This window comes from Equus przewalskii, chromosome 2 (assembly GCF_037783145.1).
Source record: "Equus przewalskii isolate Varuska chromosome 2, EquPr2, whole genome shotgun sequence".
NCBI lineage: Eukaryota > Metazoa > Chordata > Mammalia > Perissodactyla > Equidae > Equus > Equus przewalskii.
Genome location: NC_091832.1, coordinates 14,471,680 through 14,495,084, shown reverse-complemented (window position 1 = coordinate 14,495,084; position 23,405 = coordinate 14,471,680). Strand labels below are relative to the sequence as shown.

Genomic DNA, 23,405 nt, shown 5'->3' with positions numbered 1-23,405 from the left:
AACAGGGGGCGCAGGCACCTGCAGCGGCAGATCTCTGTTGCCCAGCCCGTGTGCTTTCCATCGGCATGGAGTATGGGCAGGCCACAGCACCTCTGGGTCTGTTGTTACTGAGGATCCACTGAGTTCTAGAAGTGACGTGGGTAGACGCTAGATCCCCCAAGGCCCCTGGGGGCACTGACAGGCCCAGTCACCATCCCCCACTAGGTGCCTTCAGAGATCACCAGAGCTTACCAGACCATTCTTCAGGGTAGGCTGTGGGGTCAACCACACTCTGGTTGGATGACCCCATGAGCAGGGTTGGCTCCGGGAGTCATGACCTTGGGCAGCCCTAAGCCTTCCACTTTGTCCCCAGCTCTGCCGAAGCCTCCAATTGACCTTGTAGTGACGGAGACGACTGCCACCAGTGTCACCCTGACATGGGACTCTGGGAACTCGGAGCCCGTGTCCTACTATGGCATCCAGTACCGTGCAGCAGGCACAGAGGGCCCTTTCCAGGAAGTGGATGGCGTGGCCACCACCCGCTACAGCATCGGTGGCCTTAGCCCTTTCTCAGAGTATGCCTTCCGCGTGCTGGCAGTGAACAGCATCGGCCGAGGGCCGCCCAGTGAGGCGGTGCGGGCCCGCACTGGGGAGCAGGCGCCCTCCAGCCCACCGCGCCGCGTGCAGGCACGCATGCTGAGCGCCAGCACCATGCTGGTGCAATGGGAGCCACCTGAGGAGCCCAATGGCCTGGTGCGGGGCTACCGCGTCTACTACACTCCTGACTCCCGCCGCCCCCTGAGCGCCTGGCACAAGCACAACACAGACGCAGGACTCCTCACCACCGTGGGCAGCCTGCTGCCTGGCATCACCTACAGCCTGCGCGTGTTGGCCTTCACCGCCGTTGGCGACGGCCCGCCCAGCCCCACCATCCAGGTCAAGACGCAGCAGGGAGGTAGGTGTGGGCAGCGTGCTGGCTGGACGGCCGCTGCAGAGCTGGGTTGGGCAAGGTGGTGGTGGCGCGCCCTTGCTCAGGCTGTGAGCTTGGGGGCGCTGGGAGGGTGAGGACTTGTCTTCCACAGACGCGTGGTCACTTGGGATGCAGGACAAAGGTGTGGGAGTGAGAATCTGGGTCCTTTTCCTGAGTGCCCCTGCCCTCAAGAGGGATTGGTGAGGCTGATGGCGCTGCTGTGGGGCTGTTGCAGTGCCTGCCCAGCCTGCGGACTTCCAGGCCGAGGCGGAGTCAGACACCAGGATCCAGCTCTCATGGCTGCTGCCCCCGCAGGAGCGGATCATCAAGTATGAGCTGGTGTACTGGGCGGCAGAGGACGAAGGCCAGCAGGTGAGTGCCCGGCAGGGACAAAGAGAAGGGTGCAGGGCTCCTCCTGGTGCCTAAGGGTCTGTGGTGGGCTCACCCAGGCATGCTTTTCTGGATTTCTGTGGTCGTGTGGGCACAGCCCCTAGGGGTCTTCTTGGCTTTGCAGCTCATGTGGCCTGTATTGTTCTATAGTCTGTCACCCTTGTGCCCGTGGCAAAGTCCCTGGTGTATCTTTGGGTCTCAGGCCCTGAGGCTCGGGTGGCACCAGCAGAGCCCTAAAGTTCCCCTGGGACCATGTGTCCCAGATGTCCCATGGCCATGTAGTCTGTGAGGCACCTGTGCCATGGACTGGGCCATGCGGCCCTTTTGGGTCCAGGTGACTGTGTGGCATGGAGCCAGCTTTGGAGCCACAGTGGGTCTGGAGGGTCAGCTGCAGCCCATATTGGAGAATAACCTCTGAGTGACCTTTGAGGTCAGAGTAGCCAGTGAGTGCTCCTTGCTCTTCCAGCACAAGGTGACCTTCGACCCCACCTCCTCCTACACTCTAGAGGACCTGAAGCCTGACACGCTGTACCGCTTCCAGCTGGCTGCCCGCTCTGAGTTGGGCGTGGGCGTCTTCACCCCCACCATTGAGGCCCGCACGGCACAGTCCAGTAAGTGTCTCCTGAGGCCACTGCCTGCTACAGCTGGGTTGGGACACAGACACACACACACCCCTCCCCTTGACCAAGTGGGTGGTTGGGTCTGCTCGGCCCTGGACTGGACTCTAGTCTGGGCTCTGGGTCTGGACCCCAAGAGAGGGACAGGTAAGTGCCCTCTAGTCTGTGTCCAGATGGCTGCTTCCCTCGCTGCTCCTTGCCCGACTCCTGCCTCTCCCCCATCCCTCCCCACCCTCAGGTAAGTTCTGTGTCTGTCATTCATCTCCTTCCTCCACCCTACTCTGTGCTAGTCACAATAGCTGACTGGGCCATTGTCAGTGGTGGGACCGCCATGCTCGCCACGTCCCACACCTGCTTTGGCGGCCGTCCTCCGTCCTTTATCCCCACATCTCATCTCCCCCATCACCCATATTCCCTACCTCCTGTCCCCCCACCATGAGAAGTACGTGTGGGCTGTGTAATCACACTTGAGCCAACTGCACATGGGGACACGTCTGTGAGAGTGACACTGTGTGACCAACTGTGTCCATGTGCACACATTGGGACTACATGGCTATCCATGTGTGGGACCACATGCGAGGTCGTTTGTGTGACAACTTGGTGGCATTATGTATTACTGAATTCCTGCGTGTGTGAGACTGATGTCGTGAGGTATGTGTGAGACTGATGTCGTGAGTGTGTGTGTGACCACATCTGACCACCTGGCCTGGCAGCACCTGTATGTGTGTGCAGTGCGACTGGTGTGCCTCTCTGATCGGGTCTGTAAGGCTCTTTAGGATCGGGACCTAGGGAGTATGTCTCTGGATAACTGACCCACGCCCCAGTGTATGGGCCTCTAGCAGCTCTCCCGCCGACAGACTGTGAGGCCGCGGGCTGTCGCAGTCACACAGCCACACCAGACCACAGTCCGTGAAGCTCCGTGTGATAATGGGCCGTGTGCATGTGGCTGCGTGGGATCTCGGCATCAAAACATTGAGCACGTGTGCTGACCTTAAACACGGCAGTGTCTGTGAGGTGGTCCCTGTGACATGGGACTGTGTCCTCCTGCCCTAGCATGTGTCAGTGATGTCAGGAGGCCTGTGTGTGACCCTGATGCTCATGGATTCATTCTGCAAGTACCCACTGCACTCCTGCTGGGCACTAGGCCCCATGCACTGTGCAGGGCCAGCAGCACAACCCTGACGTGGCCTCCGCCTGCGGGGATCCTAGTCTGGTGGGGCAGACAACCATTAAACCCGCAATTATCCAAACGAGCTTTTAATTACATTTGTGTAAAGTGCTGTGGAGGAGGCAAACAGTAGAGAGATGATGGGACAGGAACCTTTTCTGGTCTGAGGAGACAAGGAGGGTCTCTGTGGGTGACACAGAGGCCTGAGGCAGGGGTCAGCAGGTGCCAAGACCCTGGAGTAGGAAGGTGCTTGGTTATGGGCAGGGGTGAGCAGCAGGCCAGTGTGGCCAGACCCCTGCAGGCAGGCCTCAGGACCAGAGGAGAGGCGGGAGGGCGGGCTGACTGGCTGCTGTGTGAGGATGCACCGGGCAGCCCGACAGGACGCCGGAGACCAGATAGGAGGCTTTGCAGGAGTCCAGGGAAAGATGGCGGCTCAGATGAGGTGGTGGTAGATTTGAGAGCTGCCTGGGATGCCAGCTGGCTGGGACTTGGTGACGGATGAGGTGTGGGGGCTGAGAGAGAGGCAAGCAGCATCCGAATCCTGTGTTTCTGGTGTGTAGACCTGGGAGGAAAGTGGTGCAGCTCCCTAGGGTAGGAAATGGGACAGAGGCAGGTACCCAAGCTCAAGATGCCGTATGCTGTCCCAGTTGGGATGCCTGGCAGGCTGCCGGGATCCAGGGCCTGGGCTGCAGGTGGAGGACCATGAGAAGGATGCCCAGTGATGGGAGGAAACCCAGGAGAGGGGAAGTGTCTGGGAGGTTGGAAGAAGAGAGTTTCAAGTAAACCAGATGCTGCTGCTGAGTGGTCAGGCCCAGAGGAATGTGGGAGTGTCATTGGATCTAGTAACGTGGAGGAGTGGACCTGGACAAGTTTTGGGACTGAAGCCGATTGGGTTTTGCAAGGTGTGCATGAGAGGTGAGGAAGTAGAGACAGAGAACTCAGACTCTGGGCGTTTAGCTGGGGAGGGGACCGCTGTAACTGGGGGAGGTGGAGGCTGAGGACGCCATTTGTCTTCTAAGATGGGAAAGTCTTGAGCATATTCAAATGCTATTGGGAACAAGTTAATAGGGAGAAGTAGAAGATATGGAAAAGAGAAAGATAATTAGAGGCTCAGGAGGTTGGGGGAGAGGGCAGAGCACCGGCGGGGGGAGAGATTGGCCTGGGACAGGAGAGCTCCTTCTTGGGGAGGAAAGGAGAGAATCGGTGCAAACAGGTCGGTTGATGGGTTTGGTAGCGAGAGGTGGAGGAGCTGCTGTTGGGAGTCTTTGCTTTTCTCCGCCCAGTAGGAGAGCCGGCCGTGTGCTGAGAGGAAGGGAGGTGATGGAGCTAGAGGCTTGAGGAGCGTGGAGGAGGTAGAAAGCATTCTGTTTAAAGCAACAGAGGGAGTGGGCAGAGAAAGAGACCAGCTGGCAGCCTGGAGGGCCCAGGTGAGGCCACAGGGATGTGTTCAGAGGGTGCCAGCCTGTCTGGGCAGGTGACTTTTTTCTACTTGTCCCAGTGCTGCCTTGGAGAAGGTAGAGAGTTGGATCGGTTCAGAGCTTGGTGCGTGCCCGGCAGGAGCATGGAACAAGAAGGAGGCGAGGGAGTTTGGGATGTTGGTAGGAGTGGTGAGATGGTGGACCTTGGTGTCTTAAGCTGAATGTGGAGGGTGGTAAGGGTGGTAGGTCGATGGATGGAGGTCCCCAGGGGGTGAAGAGCAGGCATAGTGCTGGGGGCACTGTGAGATGCTGAGCTGGGACAAGAGTGAGGGTCTGCAAGGGGACGTTGGAGGCCACAGTTTGGGAGGTAGGGCCATTCCCAGTGGTGGCGTTATCCAGGCATGATCTTGGTAGTGCAGGGAAGGAGAAAGCCTTGGAGGTGTGGGGCTCAGGGGCCAGTGAGTTGAGGGGGCTGCTGGAGTCACCCGGGTGGGGGTGGCGATAGACCTTGAGGTGGTGAGGAAGCCCATGCAATGACAGCAGAATCCTCAGTGGGAATAGGGGGATGTGGGAACAAGGTGGGCACAGACCCCCTTAACCCCCAAGAAACCTGTTGAGTGAGAGCACCTCTCTCGGGTACTTTTTCTCCAAACTACCCCCAGGGCCAGTGGCCTCCTTCAGGTCTGGCCTCCAGTCTCCGTGGTTCCCTGAGGCTCAGGCACAGACACTCCGTCCAGGCAGGCACAGGCCAAGGCAGCCTTGTGCTGGAAGAGCCTTTGGGGCCACTTGTCCTGAGAAGAGAAGAGCTGTGGGCACAGCAGCTGGAGAGGTTCTTCATGTGTGGGTGTGTGTGTGACCAGGGGGTGGCGGTGGGGGTGACCCCATGCTTGTGTGTATCTGATGCCGTGTGCCTTTTGTGCAAGACAGCATGTCTCATATGTGAAGCACTGTGTCAGAGCCCCATATGTGTGAGAGACACCATATGTGAGTGGGAGAGACCGTGTGTGGGAGACACCGTGTGTGTGTGTGAAGAGCCTGTGTTCCAGGGGGGTGGGCTGTCTGGTGGCAGTGGCGGCAGCCTGCCTGGAGGGCCCTGGGATAGCCATTCTGCGCTTGGGGAGCAGCCTGCCTGGGTGAGTGTCCCAGCCTCTGTGACTGGTCGCCGTGCCTGTGACCCCCACCCTCCATCTGCCTGCTTCCCCCCATTTGTCTTCCCCAGCCCCCTCCGCCCCTCCCCAGAAGGTGACATGTGTGAGCGTGGGCTCCACCACGGTCCGGGTAAGTTGGGTACCACCGCCGGCCGACAGCCGCAACGGCGTCATCACCCAGTACTCGGTGGCCTACGAGGCGGTGGACGGCGAGGACCGCAGGCGGCATGTGGTGGACGGCATCAGCCGCGAGCACTCCAGCTGGGACCTGGTGGGCCTGGAGAAGTGGACGGAATACCGGGTGTGGGTGCGGGCGCACACAGACGTGGGCCCCGGCCCCGAGAGCAGCCCGGTGCTGGTGCGCACAGACGAGGACGGTAGGCGGTGGCGCCGAGGGGAGGGGTGGGAGGGGAGTCACCTCACTCAGACACCACCCACCTCACACACCAGGGCCTTTGCCTCCCATACATAAGCCCAGAGGACTCATCTTCCTGGTGCAGGTTTAATGGCCCAAATGGGGAGATGTAGCTGTGGGACCCCTTATACCCGAATCCCAGCCTTTGAGGTGTCTCTAAGGCAGATGGAGCCTTAACAGGCTTAAGACAGAAACAACCCCACCTAAGGTTTGGGAGGTCAAGACTGGAAAGATTGGTGCAAGAGACACTCAAAATAGAATCAGCGAGATTCCACCTTAGCTAGACGTTGGCATGATCTGGGGGCCCAAGAGGAGATAGGACAGGTTGTGCTGACTTTGGGATGGTCAAAGGCCTGGTACCCCAGCCCTCCCTTCCCCACCAAGTGAGGTAGCTCTGGGCCAGAGGGGTTGGCAGGGCCAGTCCTGGGCTCTTCTGCATGCCAGGCAGAAGGAGCCCTCCATGTTCCTCTCCAGGGAGAGACAATCTAAGCAAACTACATCAGGGCCCTTCCTGGGGCAATGGGGGGCAAAGGCAAGGTCCTGGAGTGTGCTGTGCCCACCTGAGATGGGATCCATACCACCAGGCCTGACTTCCTTCTCTCCCTGGTCCCCAGTGCCCAGCGGGCCACCGCGGAAGGTGGAAGTGGAGCCACTGAACTCCACTTCTGTGCGCGTCTCCTGGAAGCTGCCTGTCCCCAGCAAACAGCACGGCCAGATCCGCGGCTATCAGGTCACCTATGTGCGGCTAGAGAATGGTGAACCCCGTGGCCCACCCATCATCCAGGATGTCATGCTGGCCGAGGCCCAGGTGTGCCACTGGGAGGTCGGGCATGGGGGCGCTGTGCTGCGGGGGGACAGTGGGTGAGACCAGCACGCTCTACTTCCTCTTTGGAGCCCAGGTTTGCTTCCCTCCCCTTCCTGCCCTCGGATGGACTGTAACACAGAGACATCCCACTATGTTGGCTTGGGAGGCCCTGAGACCAGGCGGTTAGGGCCAGGTTCTGGGAACACTCTCTCTGTCTTGAGTCTGCCTAAGCCGTGCCAACCCAGGCCCTGCCGGCCCCATCTGCCCTGGTGACAGTCACAGCCTGGCAGTCACCTCTGTGGCTCAGCCACCAGCACTAGCTGTGAGGAGCCCTGTCTACACAGCCCCAGGCCTCCGTTGTTACTCCCAGCCCCGGCTTCAGCTCCCTCAAGCCCTCCTTTGTGGTTTTCGGGAAGCACATTTGCTGTCAGTTAGGCTGGGCTTTCCAGATGTGCCTTCTTCCTTGACAGAGCTGGGCTAGGCAGCCACTCCTCCCACAGCCCGAGGCAGGAAGAGCACTCCTGGGCAGTGGTTTCCCCTCACTTGGCCCTTGGCCATCGCAGAGTTCTTTGAAGGGACAAGCTGGGGTGTTGCTCTGCACCTGGCCCCCAGGAGGATGGCTCAGCCCCTGATGTTACTCTCAAGGTCTGGGCCTGCCAGCCAGCTTCACGTCTCCCTCTGTGTGCTTCTGTCCTCCAAGGACGATGATTCTGCCTATGAGCTTGGGGTGAGGTCCCTGGGATATTACCAGCACCGGTTTGCTATTCAGATGAAGAACCTGGGGTACCGGAGGTCGTGTGGTCCGGAATTTCCCAATAAGTGGGTGGCTGAGCTTAGATACGAAGCCAAGTCGCTGGACTCCTGGGAAAGGGCTATAATTGCAAATTCCTTCCCAAATTACTCTGCCGAAGAGTCATAACACCTGGTGTGGTCTGCTCTCAAGGTCTCCCCGTGCAGAATCAGGGTCTTGGTGGAGATCTATAGGGGGCAGCACTCAGTCAGCCCAGATTCCCTCCAGAACCCACACGCCCTCTTCATCCAGCTTTTCACCCTTACCTGGGCTGGGATCCGAGGTGCAAGCACGCACCTCGTGTTCTATGTGCTGTGCTTATGGGTGGACTCCCTCACATAGGCGACAGGGTCTTTGTGCCTCTGGCTGGGCTCAGCCCTCTGCAGCAAAATTCCTTTCTGCCCAGAGGGTACCCTCTTCCTCCTCTCAGCCTGCTCAGTGCTGAGAGAGCATAGGGTGGAGGCGGCGGGCATGTGTACCCGCCTGCATTCCTGGGGCAGGTTGAGGGTTCCTCCTGGAGCCTCAGCAGACACACCCACCCAGAAACATCCCGAGAATGGGCTCCCTTCAGCCCCTCCCTTCCTAGGGGGCCAGCAGCACAGCTGCAGCCAGAGGGGTTCCAGAGAAACCACTTAGGGTGCCCCCTTCTGGTCCCAAGTGGTTTGGAGGGAGCTGGGCCATAGGCGGGACGCTGCCTTCTTGGCCTCAGGCATCCCGTGATGGTGGGTAAATAGGAGCCCAGGCTCCAGGGAAACGAACTGAAGATGGAGGGCCTGCCCATGCAGCCCCCTTGGGACTGGGTCATTCTGCTCCAAGCCAGCAGGAAAGCAGATGGGGCCTGGTCCCTAGGCTGGCCACAGGGCTCAGCTGTCCCCTGAGCGCCCTGTCAAGGACACCACAGCCTGTCCTTCTTCACCCAGCAGCACCATCTGCTCGGCCCAGGGCCCTATCAGTTCTGGCAGAACCATGGAGTGCATGCCCCCTGCAAGTGTGTAGCCAGAGCTGTCTCTTTTTATGTGTGTCTCCATCTCAGGTTTGCCTCTTTCTCACGGCCTCGACTCCATCCCCCTGTGTTGTTCTGCCCGTTTCTCATGGGCTCTGTTTTTACTTCGTTTCTCTGTTCCTGTCTCTCCCTCCACAGATGGTGCTTTTATCTGTCTCATTCTCTTCTCTCTTTGCTCCTTTGCTCTGCTCCCTTCCGTCCTCTCTCTCTCCCTTTTGCACCTACTTTGTCTTTCTTTCTCTTCTTTCTCACTCTGCCTCCGACACAGGAAAGGTGGTCTGTGAGGACGTCCCTGCCCGGGCCTGCCTTGGGCAGCATGGGTCTCCCCCCAGGCAAGGAACCTAGAGCAGAGGTGGGCCCAGCCCCACCCTAGAAAGTGGCCATGGCCAGTAGGGACCTGTCGATGGCCTCTTCCCATATTCGGTCCCACGGTCCTTGCGAGGACTTTCCAGCAGAGCTTCCCAGAACAGGAGGAACTTGGGCCAGTGGACAGAGGCCAGACCAGCACTGCGGGGGTGGTTGGGCCGGAGGAGCCCATGGTACCTCTATCCTGGAGGTGTCATGGTCCATCTCCCTGTGCTGTGCTGCACACTGGCCAGCCCCCAGCCCTCTCGTGCCCCAGGGCCACAGAATGGAGATCTCACTCCCTCCACTCATCCAGCTCGTACACCTATGTGCACCATGGCCTAAAGAATGATGTACCAAGAAATAACGACATTGCCAGCCCTGAAACAGGCCTTCCTACCTTGAGGAGACCTCAGGCACCCCAGAAGGGAACCGGGGTTTGAGTGCTTCCCCTGAGCCTGTGGGGCAGGGCCCAGGCTCCGAGCGGGGCATTCATACCTTCATCATCTTGCTGACCAGCCTGCCCGCCCAGCCCCCCAGCCACTGTGCAGCTCTTGCTGTTCCTGGAACAACCCTCCTGCCTGGGGAACTGTATAATCTGTCACCCCAACTGGAATACTTTTGAGAGTGAAAGGTGACATTGTGGATAATTATACCATGACAGCAAGCAGAGGCCAGGACTGTCAGGCAAACCAGGGTGTACAGTCACCCTGCTCATCCCTCAGTGTTTTCCCTCTGCCTGAACTGTCGAGCCCACGCCCCGTGTCTGGTGGCCTTTCCCTCAGAGCAGCTCCAGGTGGCTTGCTCTGATCCCTCAGTGCCATGGAGCTCCCACTCTTTGGGCTGTCTGCCCTCCAGGTCTCCCTGCACTCCTCAGCCCTGGCATACACATTTGGGCTTGGAGAGGCGGGGGCTGGGATCTTCGGATGGGGAGTGGTCCTGGTGTGCTACCCCCATGGGCACTTCAGAGGCCTGCCCCCTCCATCTGCCTTCTCCCGGCCAGGCCCCCTCTAGGCCAGAGTCCTTCACCTCCTGTCTCCCTTTCTCTCTCTCTCCGCGGTCAGTGGCGGCCAGAGGAGTCCGAGGACTATGTAAGTAACAGGTGTGCGAGCGCGGGCGAGACCTGGGTCAGGCTGGGCTCGTGGGACACTCCCCCTCCCCCGCCTTTCCTCCTAGCCTGAGCCACCAAGATCCACAGGGCACCAGCCACATCCGGAGAAAATTGGCATTTAGACGCGAGCACAAGGCTGAGCAGCGATTGGCACTTCCTCTAATCCTTACTTCTCGCCTGTCGAGCAGCAATTTCAAGCCGGTGTTCACGATCGACCAGGGCCTGGCCCCTGCTCTGGCCAGACAGGGATGGAGTTAAATCTAATCCTGATCATTAGGCCTTATTGATCCCTGGAGTGAAAAATCACCTGCTTCTGGGCCCAGGCTGGGAGAGGAGTTGGGGAGTCTGGGGAGCCAGGTTCCAGTATTGGTGCCTTCCTGGAGCCCCAGCCCTGGGAGACCCTCCAGCTGGGGCAGGAGGGGGCCTGTGAGGGGTTGTTGGCATCTGTAGTGGCCCCACCCGAGGCTCAGAGCTGGAGGGATACCAGGGTTGGTGGTGACAGCTCTGTTCCCACTGCACGGTGGTCCCCTCCCTTCTTCCCACTCTTCCCTCTGTGTGGTGTGGCTTGGCCTCCCATGGTGTTTCTCCGCATGTCTGGAAATGATGCCTTGGCTAGAGATGGGTTCGTGGGCAGGGCCTGCCAAGGCTGGGGGACACTGCCCTGGCTGATTTCTCAGGCATCACTGGGTACAATGAGGAAGTGCATTCTCCGGGGTCGGGGTTCCTTGTTCTCTTGGTCTCTCCTCCCTGTCTCAGGAGGCATTGCAAGGCATAAGGTGTTCATGGAGCCAGTACCTAGATGGGGGTCAGATGTGGTCCTGACCTGGTCCTGCAGGGTGGCCCACGCCTCCACTGTCCTCTGTGTGTGTGTGTGTGTGTGTGTGTGTGTGTGTGTCGCGCGCGCGCGCATGTGCATTAGTACCTGCAGGTGGCTCTCCACCTGCAGGAGGGAGCTATGGGCTGCATGCATATGTGCGTCAAGAGCTGTGCAAGGTACTACATGTGTGCGAGGCTCTGTGCCCTGTGTGTCATGTGTGCACAGACCTCACGAGGTGTCATTCGTAGTACAATGGAGTGAAGGAACAGTGTGGCCCTTTGTTCTTCTCTGAAAGGAAGAATGAGCTACCTGCCCCAGGGCTGCGGCTCCTGGGATGGGCGGGCTCCTCCTGGGCACACATCCCACCTGCCTGCCCTGCCTCCAGCAGAGTCCAGCATTGCACAGCACCCCATCCCAGGACCTCTGGCCTTGAGTGCCCAGGGGACTCCCACCTCAGCTAAGGTCCTGAGGTGGCTGGCATGGTCTGGCCTTTCCTTGCTCTCCTGTGATGGGAATGGGCCCCTCCTCCTCCTCCCTTAGGAAACCACCATCAGCGGCCTGACCCCGGAGACCACCTACTCCATTACTGTTGCTGCCTACACTACCAAGGGGGATGGTGCCCGCAGCAAACCCAAAATTGTCACGACGACCGGGGCAGGTGAGTGAGGGGTCAGGGACAGAGCTGTGGGTGGGACAGCAAGGAGGGCAGCGCCAGAGCCCGGTGCGTGGTTGTTCAGTCCCAGGACGGCCCACCATGATGGTCAGCACCACGGCCATGAACACCGCTCTGCTCCAGTGGCACCCACCCAAGGAGCTGCCTGGTGAGCTGCTGGGCTACCGGCTGCAGTACCGCCGGGCCGACGAGGCAAGGCCCAACACCATAGATTTTGGCAAGGACGACCAGCACTTTACGGTCACCAGTCTGCACAAGGGGGCCACCTACATCTTCCGGCTTGCTGCCAAGAACCGGGCTGGCCTAGGCGAGGAGTTCGAGAAGGAGATCACAACCCCTGAGGATGTGCCCAGTGGCTTCCCCCAAAACCTGCGTGTGATAGGGCTGACCATCTCCACTACGGAACTGGCCTGGGAACCCCCAGTGCTAGCAGAGAGGAACGGGCATATCACCAACTACACCGTGGTGTACCGTGACATCAACAGCCAGCAGGAGCTGCAGAACGTCACTGCCAACACCCACCTTACACTCTCCGGCCTCAAGCCAGACACCACTTACGATGTCAAGGTCCGCGCACGCACCAGCAAAGGCGCCGGCCCACTCAGCCCCAGCATCCAGTCCCGGACCATGCCCGTGGAGCAAGGTGTGTGCTGTGGGCACGTGCCTGCACCTGGGGAACTCTGCTCTCCTTGACCCACTGATCTATGGCGACTGTGACCCACCAGCCTCTGCTGTGTGACCCTCCAGTCTCTCATGACCATGACCACTAACCTCTAGCAAATGGGTCTCACGTTCTCAGTGTGCGACCCCTGACCTCTGCTGTCTGACCTACTGATCTCTGCTGTGTGACTCTCCAATCTCTCGTGACCTTGACCCACTGGTCTCTTTTGACTGCCTCACCGTTCTCAGGTGTGCAACACTAATCTCTTGGGGCCATGACCCACTGATCTCTAGTGGACATGCTCCACCATGCTCTGGTGTGCAGCCACATGCTTCTCATGACCGAGTCCCATTGACCTCTGGGCACTCTGACCTGGTGTCTCCGAGCACCCAAGCACTTCGGGAGATCCTGACCAGGGGTCCTGTGGCAACTGCCCCAGCTTGGTGCTCACCGTGATGAAGAGCTTGGTTTGGGAGCCGAACGTGTGTGATTTGAAGCAGGCTGGGAGTGGGGATGCCTGGTCCTCTGCTGCTGTCCCCGACCAGTGTCTCTTCCTGGCAGGGAGCCCCTCAGGCCCATTCACCCCACGCTGGTTACACAGCCAGAGCTGACTCCCTGCTTATGTTCTGCAGTGTTTGCCAAGAACTTCCGTGTGGCAGCCGCAATGAAGACGTCTGTGCTGCTCAGCTGGGAGGTCCCTGATTCCTACAAGTCAACCGTCCCCTTCAAGGTGGGTGTGGGTCCTGACCAGCAGAGCCCGGCACAAATGCGGACCTGCTGCGGGCCGTCATTCCAGTCACATTTGTGGGCGTTTGTGGCGCAGCATCCTGGTTAGGTGTGTGCAGGTGCTCTGCCCCGCAGGCCCGTGATGGGGAACCTCACCCAAATGCGCTGCCTGCCCCCCTCCTCTGCAGATTCTGTACAACGGGCAGAGTGTGGAGGTGGACGGGCACTCGATGCGGAAGCTGATCGCAGACCTGCAGCCGAACACAGAGTACTCGTTTGTGCTGATGAACCGTGGCAGCAGTGCGGGGGGCTTGCAGCACCTGGTGTCCATCCGCACAGCCCCTGACCTTCTGCCACACAAGCCGCTGCTTGCCTCTGCCTACATAGAGGACGGCCGCTTCACCCTCTCCATGCCCCACGTGCAGGACCTCTCGCTCGTCAGGTGTGCAGACGAGGCCTCGGGATGGGGACAGGGCTGGCAACGCGAGCATGGCGGTGACAGCTGATTCCCACTCTACCTGCCCAGGTGGTTCTACATCGTGGTGGTGCCCATTGACCGTGTGGGCGGGAGCATGCTGGCCCCGCGATGGAGCACCCCTGAGGAGCTGGAGCTGGACGAGGTGCCTGGGGAAGGGATGGGGCGGCACTAATGACAGCCCATTGCACTGGTTGGCTGTGGCCCCAGTGACTCTCCCAAATTAGAATTGCTCTGGCTGGCAGCCTGCCCCTCTCTGAGGAGAGGGACTCTGAGGTGGCCCCCTGGGAGTTTTCAGAGAACTCCTGAGGCTTTACAGAGAATCCCCTGGGGGGCGTTCCAAGGATCCCCTGGGGTAGGAAGAAGCAGAGTTGTCCCTGCAGGTCTAGAGGCTCCTGAGCCCTGTGGACTTGAGTGTCCCGAGGTCTGGAGGCCACGGAGGGCTGGAGTGGAGTCCCAGGGCATGTGGAATCCTGCATCCTCTTCTCTCAGCGGTGCGGAACCAGCCCTCTCTGGTGGGGGTGAGGGGCAGGTCCCCAGGCTCCTGTTCCTACTGGGTTGGCAGGGAGGAGTGGCATTGCTGTGCCTGGTGTCCGGTGTCATTCTGTGGGTACAGAGGTCAAGCCCAGCTCAGGCCCCTCACACAGAAGGTGAGCCTCATCTCGGCCCAGGGTTGCATGCTCCGAGGCCCGGCGTGACTCCCACATCTGCTCTGTCAGCTTCTAGAGGCCATCGAGCAGGGCGTTGGGGAGCGGCGCCGGCGGCGGCAGGCAGAGCGGCTGAAGCCCTACGTGGCTGCTCAGGTGGACGTGCTCCCTGAGACCTTCACCCTGGGGGACAAGAAGACCTACCAGGGCTTCTATAACCGGCCCTTGTCTCCAGACCTGAGCTACCAGTGCTTCGTGCTCGCCTCCCTGAAGGAGCCCGTGGACCAGGTTTGCTTGAGCCGCCTGGGCTCTCAGCACCCCAGGCCCAACCTGAGACTAGGCCAGTTTCAAATACCATGAGATCCCAGGCCCAGGGCAGCCCCAGAGATCCCAGACCTGCACTAGAGATCTCAAGACACCAGTTCTTAGAACCCAGTCAGCTGACCCGGTTCAGGTCAGCCTCTTAGGGTCCAGGAGACCAGGCCCAGCCAGCCCAGCATAACCCGCCTCCAGAGCCCTTCCTCCAGGTTTGGTGGGCAGAGGGTGGGGGATCTCACACCCAGCTCACTGCCCGTGCTGTTCCTCCACTGGGCCACAGAAGCGCTATGCCTCCAGCCCCTACTCTGATGAGATCGTGGTCCAGGTGACACCAGCCCAGCAGCAGGAGGAGCCAGAGATGCTGTGGGTGACGGGCCCCGTCCTGGCGGTCATCCTCATCATCCTCATTGTCATCGCCATTCTCCTGTTCAAGAGGTGAGTGCTGCGTTCAGGGCTCTGGGGGGACGGCTACCTGCCCCTGGACTCTCAGGCCCTCCCTGGACGTGGTACACGTGGGCACGGGGCAGCCACCGTGGCCTGCAACCCTGGGCTCTGTGGGAAGCCAGGAAGAGCAGAAGCAGTATGTGTGCACGTGTGTGTGTATTAGCCTAGTGTGATGAGCAGCCGAAGCTTCACAGAGGTCTGGTTCACATGCATGCCCGGGCACGTCTGTCCATCTGTCTCTGTGTTTCGGTGGATGTGTGTCTGTCTCTCAGCTTCAAGACACTGCCTTCCCCTGGTCTCCTACCATCAGCACTTCCTCTGCCACCTTTCCTAGACCTTCCTCAGCCTGGCTCTCCTGCCTCGGCCTAGAGAGTTCCACTCCGAGCTACAGGCCCACAGACCTTCATCTGGCAGTCATTTAAGGAGTGCCTGCTGTGACTGCAGCATCCACAGCTGCCCCAGACTCAGTGTGTCTTGAACCTTTCCCACAACCCCCCTCCCCGGTCTCATTGCAAGGGACGGGGCCATCCACCTTGTTTGCCAACTGGAAACCTGGGTATCACTGTCACCCCTCCTCCTCCCTCTCACTCCTCTCAGTCTCCCGTGAGTCCTATCCCGAATGTTGCTGGATCTGCTCCTCTTCCCCCCCACTGTGGGCTCCCCGAAGATAATGCACATGCAGGCGTCGCCGGGGCCCTGGCACACAGCGCTTCTCAGTTCTCTCCCCCAGGTAGTTGCAGCCACCTGCTCTTGGCCTCTCCCCTTCCTATGCAACTACCTCCCAGCCTGAAAAGTATTTCCGAAGATTTAACTTTCTCACCCTTGGTATAACACTTTTTAGTGGCTCACAAGATAAAGCCTGACCTCTGTAACTTGACAGTCAAACGCCTGGCCAGCCTGGTCCCTGCCCCACTCCCGACATCGTCAACTGAACTAATGCAGCTCCTCCGCCGGCTGGAGCGGTGCCCTCCACTCTGCAGCTTTGCTGCTCGTTGCCCACCCAGCAACTGCCGTTTCATCCTTCAAGGCTCCCTTCCAGGCTCTGGTGCCCACGAGGCTCTCTGGACCCCCACCTCTTCCCCACACTGTCCCCCATCTGCCCCAGTGATGCTTCACTGGGCACATCGCTGGGCACCCAGCACGAGGCCGAGCCCACAAGACATGTCAGTGAATGCTTGTCAGTGAATGTGTGCTGCTCCGAATGTCTGAGCACGTCTCCATGTATGATTTCATGCTCTGTGCCCCATCTCTCCCCTGCCCCGACTCCTGACCCCTGACCTGGACCCAGTGACTCCTTCCTCCCAGGGTGAGTGGAGACAGGCTCTCCTTGTCCAGGCCACGGAGACCTGTGGGTGGGGAACCTGAGGGGTGTCCCCCACACGCACTCATTCTCTTTCCCACTCCCATCTGGGTCCTGGCGTCTGCAGGAGAGGCTTCTCCTCCCTGTGGATGCCATGTGGGTACCGTAGATAGGTCCCGCAGTGTCCCCCATGTCACGAGAGGGCCTGAGTGCTTGGCGGAAACAGTGACCGTTCCTTTCTTCTGTCCTTGCCTGTCTCTCGGGACCTAGTAAACAAGAAAGGTACGAGTCCTTCCTTCTCTCTTCACACGCCTCTTCCTTCACTTCCTATCCCTGTGCACAGTGCGGGCCCAGTAGGGAGGGGCGGTGCTTTGACCGGAAGCCTCCTGGCCTGTGGCTGTCCAGTCTGCTCAGCAGGCTCTGGGGCGGGCTCTGTCCCTCTCTGGACTTGTACCTGCACCAGGGATGCCCTGCTCCAGGGCGCAGGCACAGTGCAAACTTCCGATGCTTCCCCTGCGTGCACAGGCTGACTCTGAGCTCACCAGAGCCTTCCACCGGCTCCCAGCTCTGAGATTACCTGAGTGCTGCAGGAGACAGCATTTTGTACGTGCAAAGAGCACCAGCTGCCAGGCAGCCAGGCAGCAGGGAAGTGTGTGCTGCTACACACTCAGGCACACTCACACAGCTTCTTCCTCCCCAAACACACCCATGTCCGCCCAGCAGAAGCGGCCCCTGGATACTTGTCAGCAGCTGGACCCCGTGGTCTGTCTCTGACCCTGTCCTTGTAGACAGGCGAGCAGAGGCCAGCGAGAGAGGACTCTGCCTGGCTCGGGTGACACCTTCCCCGTCCCTCCCCTGCTGCTCTGGGCATTGACCGATACCCAGAGCCGCATGGCTGGGGCCTAGATCTCTGTGATGTTGGCGTATCTTATGTGTCGTTTGCATGTTTATTCCTGGTGGCTCCTGCTGCCTTGGGGATAGCAGCCACTGCCCAGCAGTGCCCTCTATTGGGAGGAGCCACCAGCCTCCGCGACCCCTTCCTCCCTCACCGTACTGGCCCTCTGTCCACTCCCCACTCCTGCTGTCTCCCCCCGACACCCTGTGTTTTACATCTTGAAGCTGCTCTGCCCCTGGCTCCTCCATGCTCAGAGACCCCCAGGATGAGGTGGGGCGTTAGGGGGGACAGAGCCGTGGACACAAGGGCTCTGTGGCAGCTGGCCACACCGTGTGACCCTGTTCTCCATCTGGACCTTGGGTTCTCACCAACCATCCTTCTGCCTCTTCAGGAAAAGGACCCATTCTCCGTCGTCCAAGGATGAGCAGTCAGTTGGGCTGAAGGACTCCTTGCTGGCGCACTCCTCTGACCCTGTGGAGATGAGGAGGCTCAACTACCAGACCCCAGGTAGGGCTGCTCCCCCAGACCACCTGCCCCCAGCCCCAGCCCGCAGGTCCCTGGGGTCTCCACTGAGGGACCTGGCCTCATGCCCCCATTTCCTGTTCCTGGTCCTCCTTTTTGCCCTCCTCCCTGTACCCATCCACTTGCCTGAAGTGACTGAGGAGCCCTTGGATCCCACAGCTGGACAGGTGCCCCAGGGCCCGAGAGCCTCTCAGAGGAGGCCCAGTTCTTAGCCTCTGACTCGTCTTTGGTCAAGGCCTCCAAATACATGCTAAAGACCCTCACAGAGCCCACGTCCCAGCCACAGGGTGGTTAGCGTCTGTGCCTGCCCTCTGGCCTCTCCACGTGAAAGAGGGGTGTGTTGGTGGGAAACACCACATTAGACACTTATGGTGGGGTGGGGTGCCGCATCTGACCTGTGTTGGATGCTGGCCCCAAACTTACCATGCAAGCTCAGGGCCCCCACACAGGGCTTAGCGCCTGCCCTTCCTTCCCCAGCCACTCTCATGTGGCCATCTGGCTCTCCCTTCTACCTGAAGTGTCACTCATTCCCTGTGCCCCAGCCGACAGAGCTCAGACCTCTCTCCTGGGGGACAGCCTCTCAGGCCGCCCCAGCCCCCACACAGGTCTGGGGGTCCTTTCTCAGCTCCCAGAGCTTCTGCTCCTTCCATCATGACACCTCTCCTCCTGGGCTAGAATTGCCTCGGTGACAATCCGAGCTCTGTGGAGCCAGGAGCTCTGCCTTGTTCATCCGCCATCCCTTCGATTGTGCACATGGTGGATTCTTGTTGAATGCCTGTGAAATGAACACACAGACAGCGGAATGAATGAGTGAACTAACGCACACACACAGGGTTTGTGTCTATATGAGCTAGTTATTACTGCATATTAAATTACCCCCAAACTTAATGACTTAAAACAACAATAATTAATGTATTATCGCTCACAGTTTTTGTGAGTCAGAAATTCAGACAGGAACACAGCAGGAATAGCTTGTCTCTATTCCAGACCGTCTGGGCCCTCAACCGGAGGACTTGAAGGTTGGGAGTTAGAATCATTTAAAGCAGGGGTCAGCAAACTATGGCCCGTGGCCAGGTACGGCCCACCACATATTTTTAAAAATAGAATTTTATTGGAACACAGCCATGCCCATTCATTTATATATTGTCCATGGCTACTTTCACACTACGAAGGCAGGCTTAAGTAGGTGCAATAGATACCTATGTCCACAAAGCCAAAAATAATTACTTCCTGACCTTTTATAGAAAAGTTAGTCAATCTCTGAATTCTGAAGAGTCAATCATCCACATGTCTGGTGGTTGGTGCTAGAGTCAGCTATGAGCCTGCCTGGGTTTTCAGCTGTGACAAGCCCGTGAGGCCTCTTCGTGTGGCCTGGGCTCCCTCACAGCATGGTGACTGAGTTCCAAGGGTCCACGTCCTGAGAGAGAGCCGGGCAGACCTACAGGCCGTTGCAGCCTGGCATGATCGTATCTGTGAGGAACCAAAGCTCCAGGATGCTGGGGGCCTGGAGGGCAGAGCAGCCTCCTCTGAGGGGGTGCCAAGCGCCTCTGGACTAACTCCAGAGCATTCATTAGTCCAACAAAGAGGGGGTGGGACGGCGCTCCCTTCGCTGGAAACGGCACGCTCAGAAGTGGCTCAGGGGCATTGAGTGTTGCGTGGCATTGAAGTTGGGGGTCTTGAGAGCTCCGAGATGAGACTGTAGGGTTAGGCAGGGGTCCAGTCACAGAGCACCAGGGGTTGGGTCTTCACCTTGAGAGTGCCAGGGAGGCATTAAAGGTTTTCAGCAGGGGAGCGACAGGGTCAGAATTGTGCTTTAGAAATACCTCTCTGGCTGCTGTGTGGAGACAGATTGGAGGGGGAGAAGGTGGGAAGGGAGACTGTTTAGAAGGCCACCAAGAAAGTGAGGGTGCTGAGGACATGGGGGGTGGCCGTGGGGGTTGGAGGGAAGGGCAGACTCAGGAAGCATGAAGGGGGCATGGGCAGCCAGGCTTGTGCTTGATTCCACATGGGTGAGGAAGTGGATCTCGGGAGGACGGATGCAGGCAGCAGCCGCGTCTGTGGGTCTGGACCTCTGTGCTGACACCTGGGCTGAAACCATGGGCGTGGGAGGTGCCGAAGAGCACGCGGTGGTTCCAGCCTGAGAACAGGTGGGCTCTCCCGGGAGAGGAGGAGAAGGAAAAGAGAAGGGGGGAGGAGCAGCCAGAGAAAGAGGTGAAACATTGAGGAAGGATGAATGCAGAGTAGCCAGGAGGATTATGAAGGGGCAGCCAGAGAGAGCAGGAGCGTAGCGTCCCTGAAGCCTGGCGGGAGGGCTGTGCGTGAGGGGGATTTGGGGATTTACAAGAGCAGGAGGACCATTGGCCTCAGCAGTTGGGACCCTGGAGAGAGCGTAGTGGCTGAGTTTCAGTGGGTTGAGCAGCAGTGAGTGGGGAATGAGCAAGTGGAGAAAGAAGCCTGTTTCAGAGGCCGCAGGTGAAGAATCGGATGGGCAGGACCACAGAGAGAGGAGAGAGGGGTGTGGGATGGAAAAAGGATTTTCTTTCTTCCAATATGGAAATTGTTTGTGGACAGCGGTCATTTGAGTGAGCATTTAAGATGCAGGCGTCGGGGTGCTGGCCTGTGGGAGGAGAACCTGGAAGGCTGGCTCCAGAGCCCTGAGTGTGGGGGTGTGACTTAGCCTGGGGGCAGGGGGTGGGGATGCCTCTCTGAGCTCTGGGCCAGGAGACAATGGGAAGCTGTGAAGTTGATGTAACACGTTGCTGGCTGGTGGCCTGTTTTCTCTGAGATGAGAGGAAAGTGTTTGGAGCAAGATCACGAGCCGATATGGTAGCCTGGGTGTGGGCGCTGAGCAGATGGCCCAGGAAGATTGCTGAGTAGCATGAGGGCTCAGGGGTGATCCAGAGCCCTGGGGCTGCAGGGGCCCGAGGGAAATGGCAGGGATCCTGGCAGGGATCCGAGAGGACAAGGAAGGATGAAGAACAGGAAGTCCGCGGTGTGTTAAAGGCTGTGAAAGTGGCACCGTGAGGGTCACCAGAGGTGCGGAGATGTCAAGGAACCGAGGCTCCTGGCTGGGGGAGGCTTCCCTCTGGACATGGGCAGGCGGCACCCGGGGTGCCAGCTGTACTCGGTGCATTGAGTGAACCAGGGACGAGAGAGCAGCACAACGGGGGCAAGCAGCACTCTCCACGGTGGAGGGTTTTCTTCGTGTTTTTTTAGTTCAGTAAATTTTTTTTTCTCCTATAATTGAATTTTTATTCTGAAAGTTTTTCAAACCCACAGAAAAGCAGAAAGAGTAATACAGTCATCATGTGCCTATCCTGGTGCACTCTTGTTTTTCACTGTACGTGCCTCCTCTCTCCATGTAAGAGCACACTTTCCTTTTGCCAGATCATCCAAAAATAGACAAGGTCAAGGTCAATTTTGATACCAGAGGGGATGAGGATTGATTTGGACCTAGAATTTAGTCATGAAGAGAGGCCTGCCCAGGCCCCCAAGGGTTGGGAGCGCTGGGCTCTGGGTGGGAGCTATGGTGGGACTTGCCCCACAGCCCAAGACCCCTCACCACCCCCTCATCCCCACCCCCCAGCTCCCTCTGCCCCCTCAGCCCCTCACCGTGTCTGACAGTGACATAACCCGAGAAGGTTAACGGGCCTTCCTCTCCTGCCCCGTTGTTTTTTGTCTTTTTTCTCTGCAGGTTCCAGTGTCCCCAGTTGCCCGAATATCTCAAGTTAGTTTTCCAAGTTCCCATGTTTGGGGGCTACTCTGGCTTCTGTGTCTGTTTCCTCTACTTTTTCTCACCCCATCACCTCCCTTCTTCCTTAGATTCTTCCCTCCCCTTTCTTCTCCTCATCTTCTTCCCCCTCCATCCTCCCCTCTTCCCAACTTGCTTCTGTTCTGCTTTTTCTCCCACTGGCCCCGTCTCTGTGTCTCTCCCTCTCTCGCCTCCAGTCTCAGTCTGACCCGTTCTGGGTTCCCTCCCTGTCTCCTTGTCTTCCTGTCTCCACATCTCCCTCCTCGTCTCTGCTTCTCTCTCTGTGTTCTTCCATGTCACTCTGCCGTGTCTCCGTATTTCGTGACCACTCCATCTACACGCTCCATGCAGGGACAGTGATGTCACTGAGTCTCCCATGGTGACTGGCGCCAGTGAGGGGCAGGAGGGCAGTCCACAGGCAGGGCCTATGGGGCAGGTGTTCCGGGTGAAGAAGCCCACAGCCCCATCCTGTCAGCCATCTGGCCTGGGAGGGAGGAAGCCTCTCATCCCTCTTGAGAACCCTCCAGGTGGGGCCCTGGTGCCCCCACTCAGCGCCGTGTCACACGGACACGCTCACATGTCCTCACAGCACACACACTTCCCTCTCTCTCCTCTGTCACCCTCCAGCCGCTGTGTGCTCCGCCATCCCTGTCGCCGCATGTGCCGCTGTCTCCATGCCACCAGTGCCCGGTGCTCCATGGTCACACATGTTCACATGTGCACATACATGCATTGGGGCTGTCTCCACCACCCTGCTCAGGCCTCATGCTAACTCTGCCTCTGTGTGCCCCCTTCCCCAGGTATGCGAGACCACCCTCCTATCCCAATCACTGACCTGGCGGACAACATTGAGCGCCTCAAAGCCAACGACGGCCTCAAGTTCTCCCAGGAGTATGAGGTGAGATGCCCACCTGCCACCGTGTGTCTGCCCCTGGCTTAGCACCATGCCAGCTCCTGTCCCGCCTCAGGCCCCAGCTAGAGATGTGGGGCTCCAGGCTTCCCCACAGCACAGGTTGGAGGGCTCAGCAGTGGCGCCTGGCTGAGGCCCTTTTAGGTACCCCAAGTCTGGACACCCACACACATGCCCAGATGCTAACAGAGGCAGACAGAAGGTCACGTACACACACACACACAGATAATAATAACAGCTGACGTTTTTCAAGAGCTTACTGCAGGCCAGCACTGGGCTAGGTACTTTGTGTGCATCATCTCCTTCAGTCCTCTCCCCTGTGAAATGGGTACTGTTACTATCCCATCTTACAGATGAGGAAGCTGAGGCTCAGAGAGGGGAAGTGACTTTGCCATGGTCAAACAGCTGATGAGCAGTGGAGCCAGGATTCAAACCCATGCCTCCTGACAGCCGGTGCCCTGCCCCGGGTGTGCTCAGACGGTGCAGATCACAGAGACAGGGAGGCAGGGACTGGAGGCCTGCTGCTCAGGCTGCACAGATCCCTTGCTCGGGGCCTCCCATGTGCTCACTTCACTCTGCCCTTGACTCCTGCTTGCCAGTGGCTCAGACTTCAGAGCGCTGCTCCCTTGGCCTGGGATCTGAGGGCTTGCCCAGCTCCTGGTGCAGGCCCAGCACAGGTTTCACCCTCGATCAGTGATGGATGGATAGGTGGTTGATGGGCTGGCTTAGCGCAGCCTGGGAGCTTGCTCCCCTTCTAGTCAGATGTCCACCTTCAGCTGTGCGTGGCGTCCTGGGGTGTGATTCCCCTTCCAGGGGCTGTGGGCCAGGTTTCTGTAGAGGAAATTGAGCCTGGCAGGCACACTGACGAACATGTCTGATGCGAGGGGAGTGTGCCGTCTCTTGCCTGCAGAGCGCCTGCTGGGGCCCTGCTTTGCATAAGGCCGTGCTGCAAGGGTAGTGGAGCTGGTGAGTCGGGCTCCCTGCCTTCAAGTCTTTATCTGGCAGGGAATGCTTTCCATGGTCTTCTGCCCGCACTCATCCAGTCCCATGTCCCACACCTGCCCTTCCTTCTGATGAGGCTCTGGGCCTCCCTGTCTGGGTTCACAG

The 23,405-nt window shown here is 59.0% G+C and overlaps 1 protein-coding gene across 32 annotated transcripts in view; it reads left to right on the top strand.

Moving 5' to 3' along the window:
- PTPRF (protein tyrosine phosphatase receptor type F) overlaps positions 1–23,405 on the top strand; it is an 86,781-nt gene that overhangs the window by 55,818 nt on the left and 7,558 nt on the right. For 5 of the 32 annotated variants that reach the window (XM_070609877.1, XM_070609875.1, XM_070609881.1 and 2 more), the window contains 14 exons: positions 353–934; positions 1,185–1,321; positions 1,806–1,950; positions 5,762–6,067; positions 6,720–6,913; positions 11,517–11,634; positions 11,714–12,292; positions 12,943–13,040; positions 13,225–13,478; positions 13,563–13,656; positions 14,231–14,446; positions 14,757–14,911; positions 17,507–17,622; positions 22,189–22,286. In XM_070609877.1, the coding sequence (XP_070465978.1) occupies positions 353–934; positions 1,185–1,321; positions 1,806–1,950; positions 5,762–6,067; positions 6,720–6,913; positions 11,517–11,634; positions 11,714–12,292; positions 12,943–13,040; positions 13,225–13,478; positions 13,563–13,656; positions 14,231–14,446; positions 14,757–14,911; positions 17,507–17,622; positions 22,189–22,286 (3,092 nt within the window). Of the gene's footprint in view, positions 1–352; positions 935–1,184; positions 1,322–1,805; positions 1,951–5,761; positions 6,068–6,719; positions 6,914–10,112; positions 10,140–11,516; positions 11,635–11,713; positions 12,293–12,942; positions 13,041–13,224; positions 13,479–13,562; positions 13,657–14,230; positions 14,447–14,756; positions 14,912–17,506; positions 17,623–21,331; positions 21,365–22,188; positions 22,287–23,405 lie in introns of all 32 variants that reach the window. The other 27 variants (XM_070609871.1, XM_070609870.1, XM_070609883.1 and 24 more) reach the window with 15 other exon arrangements.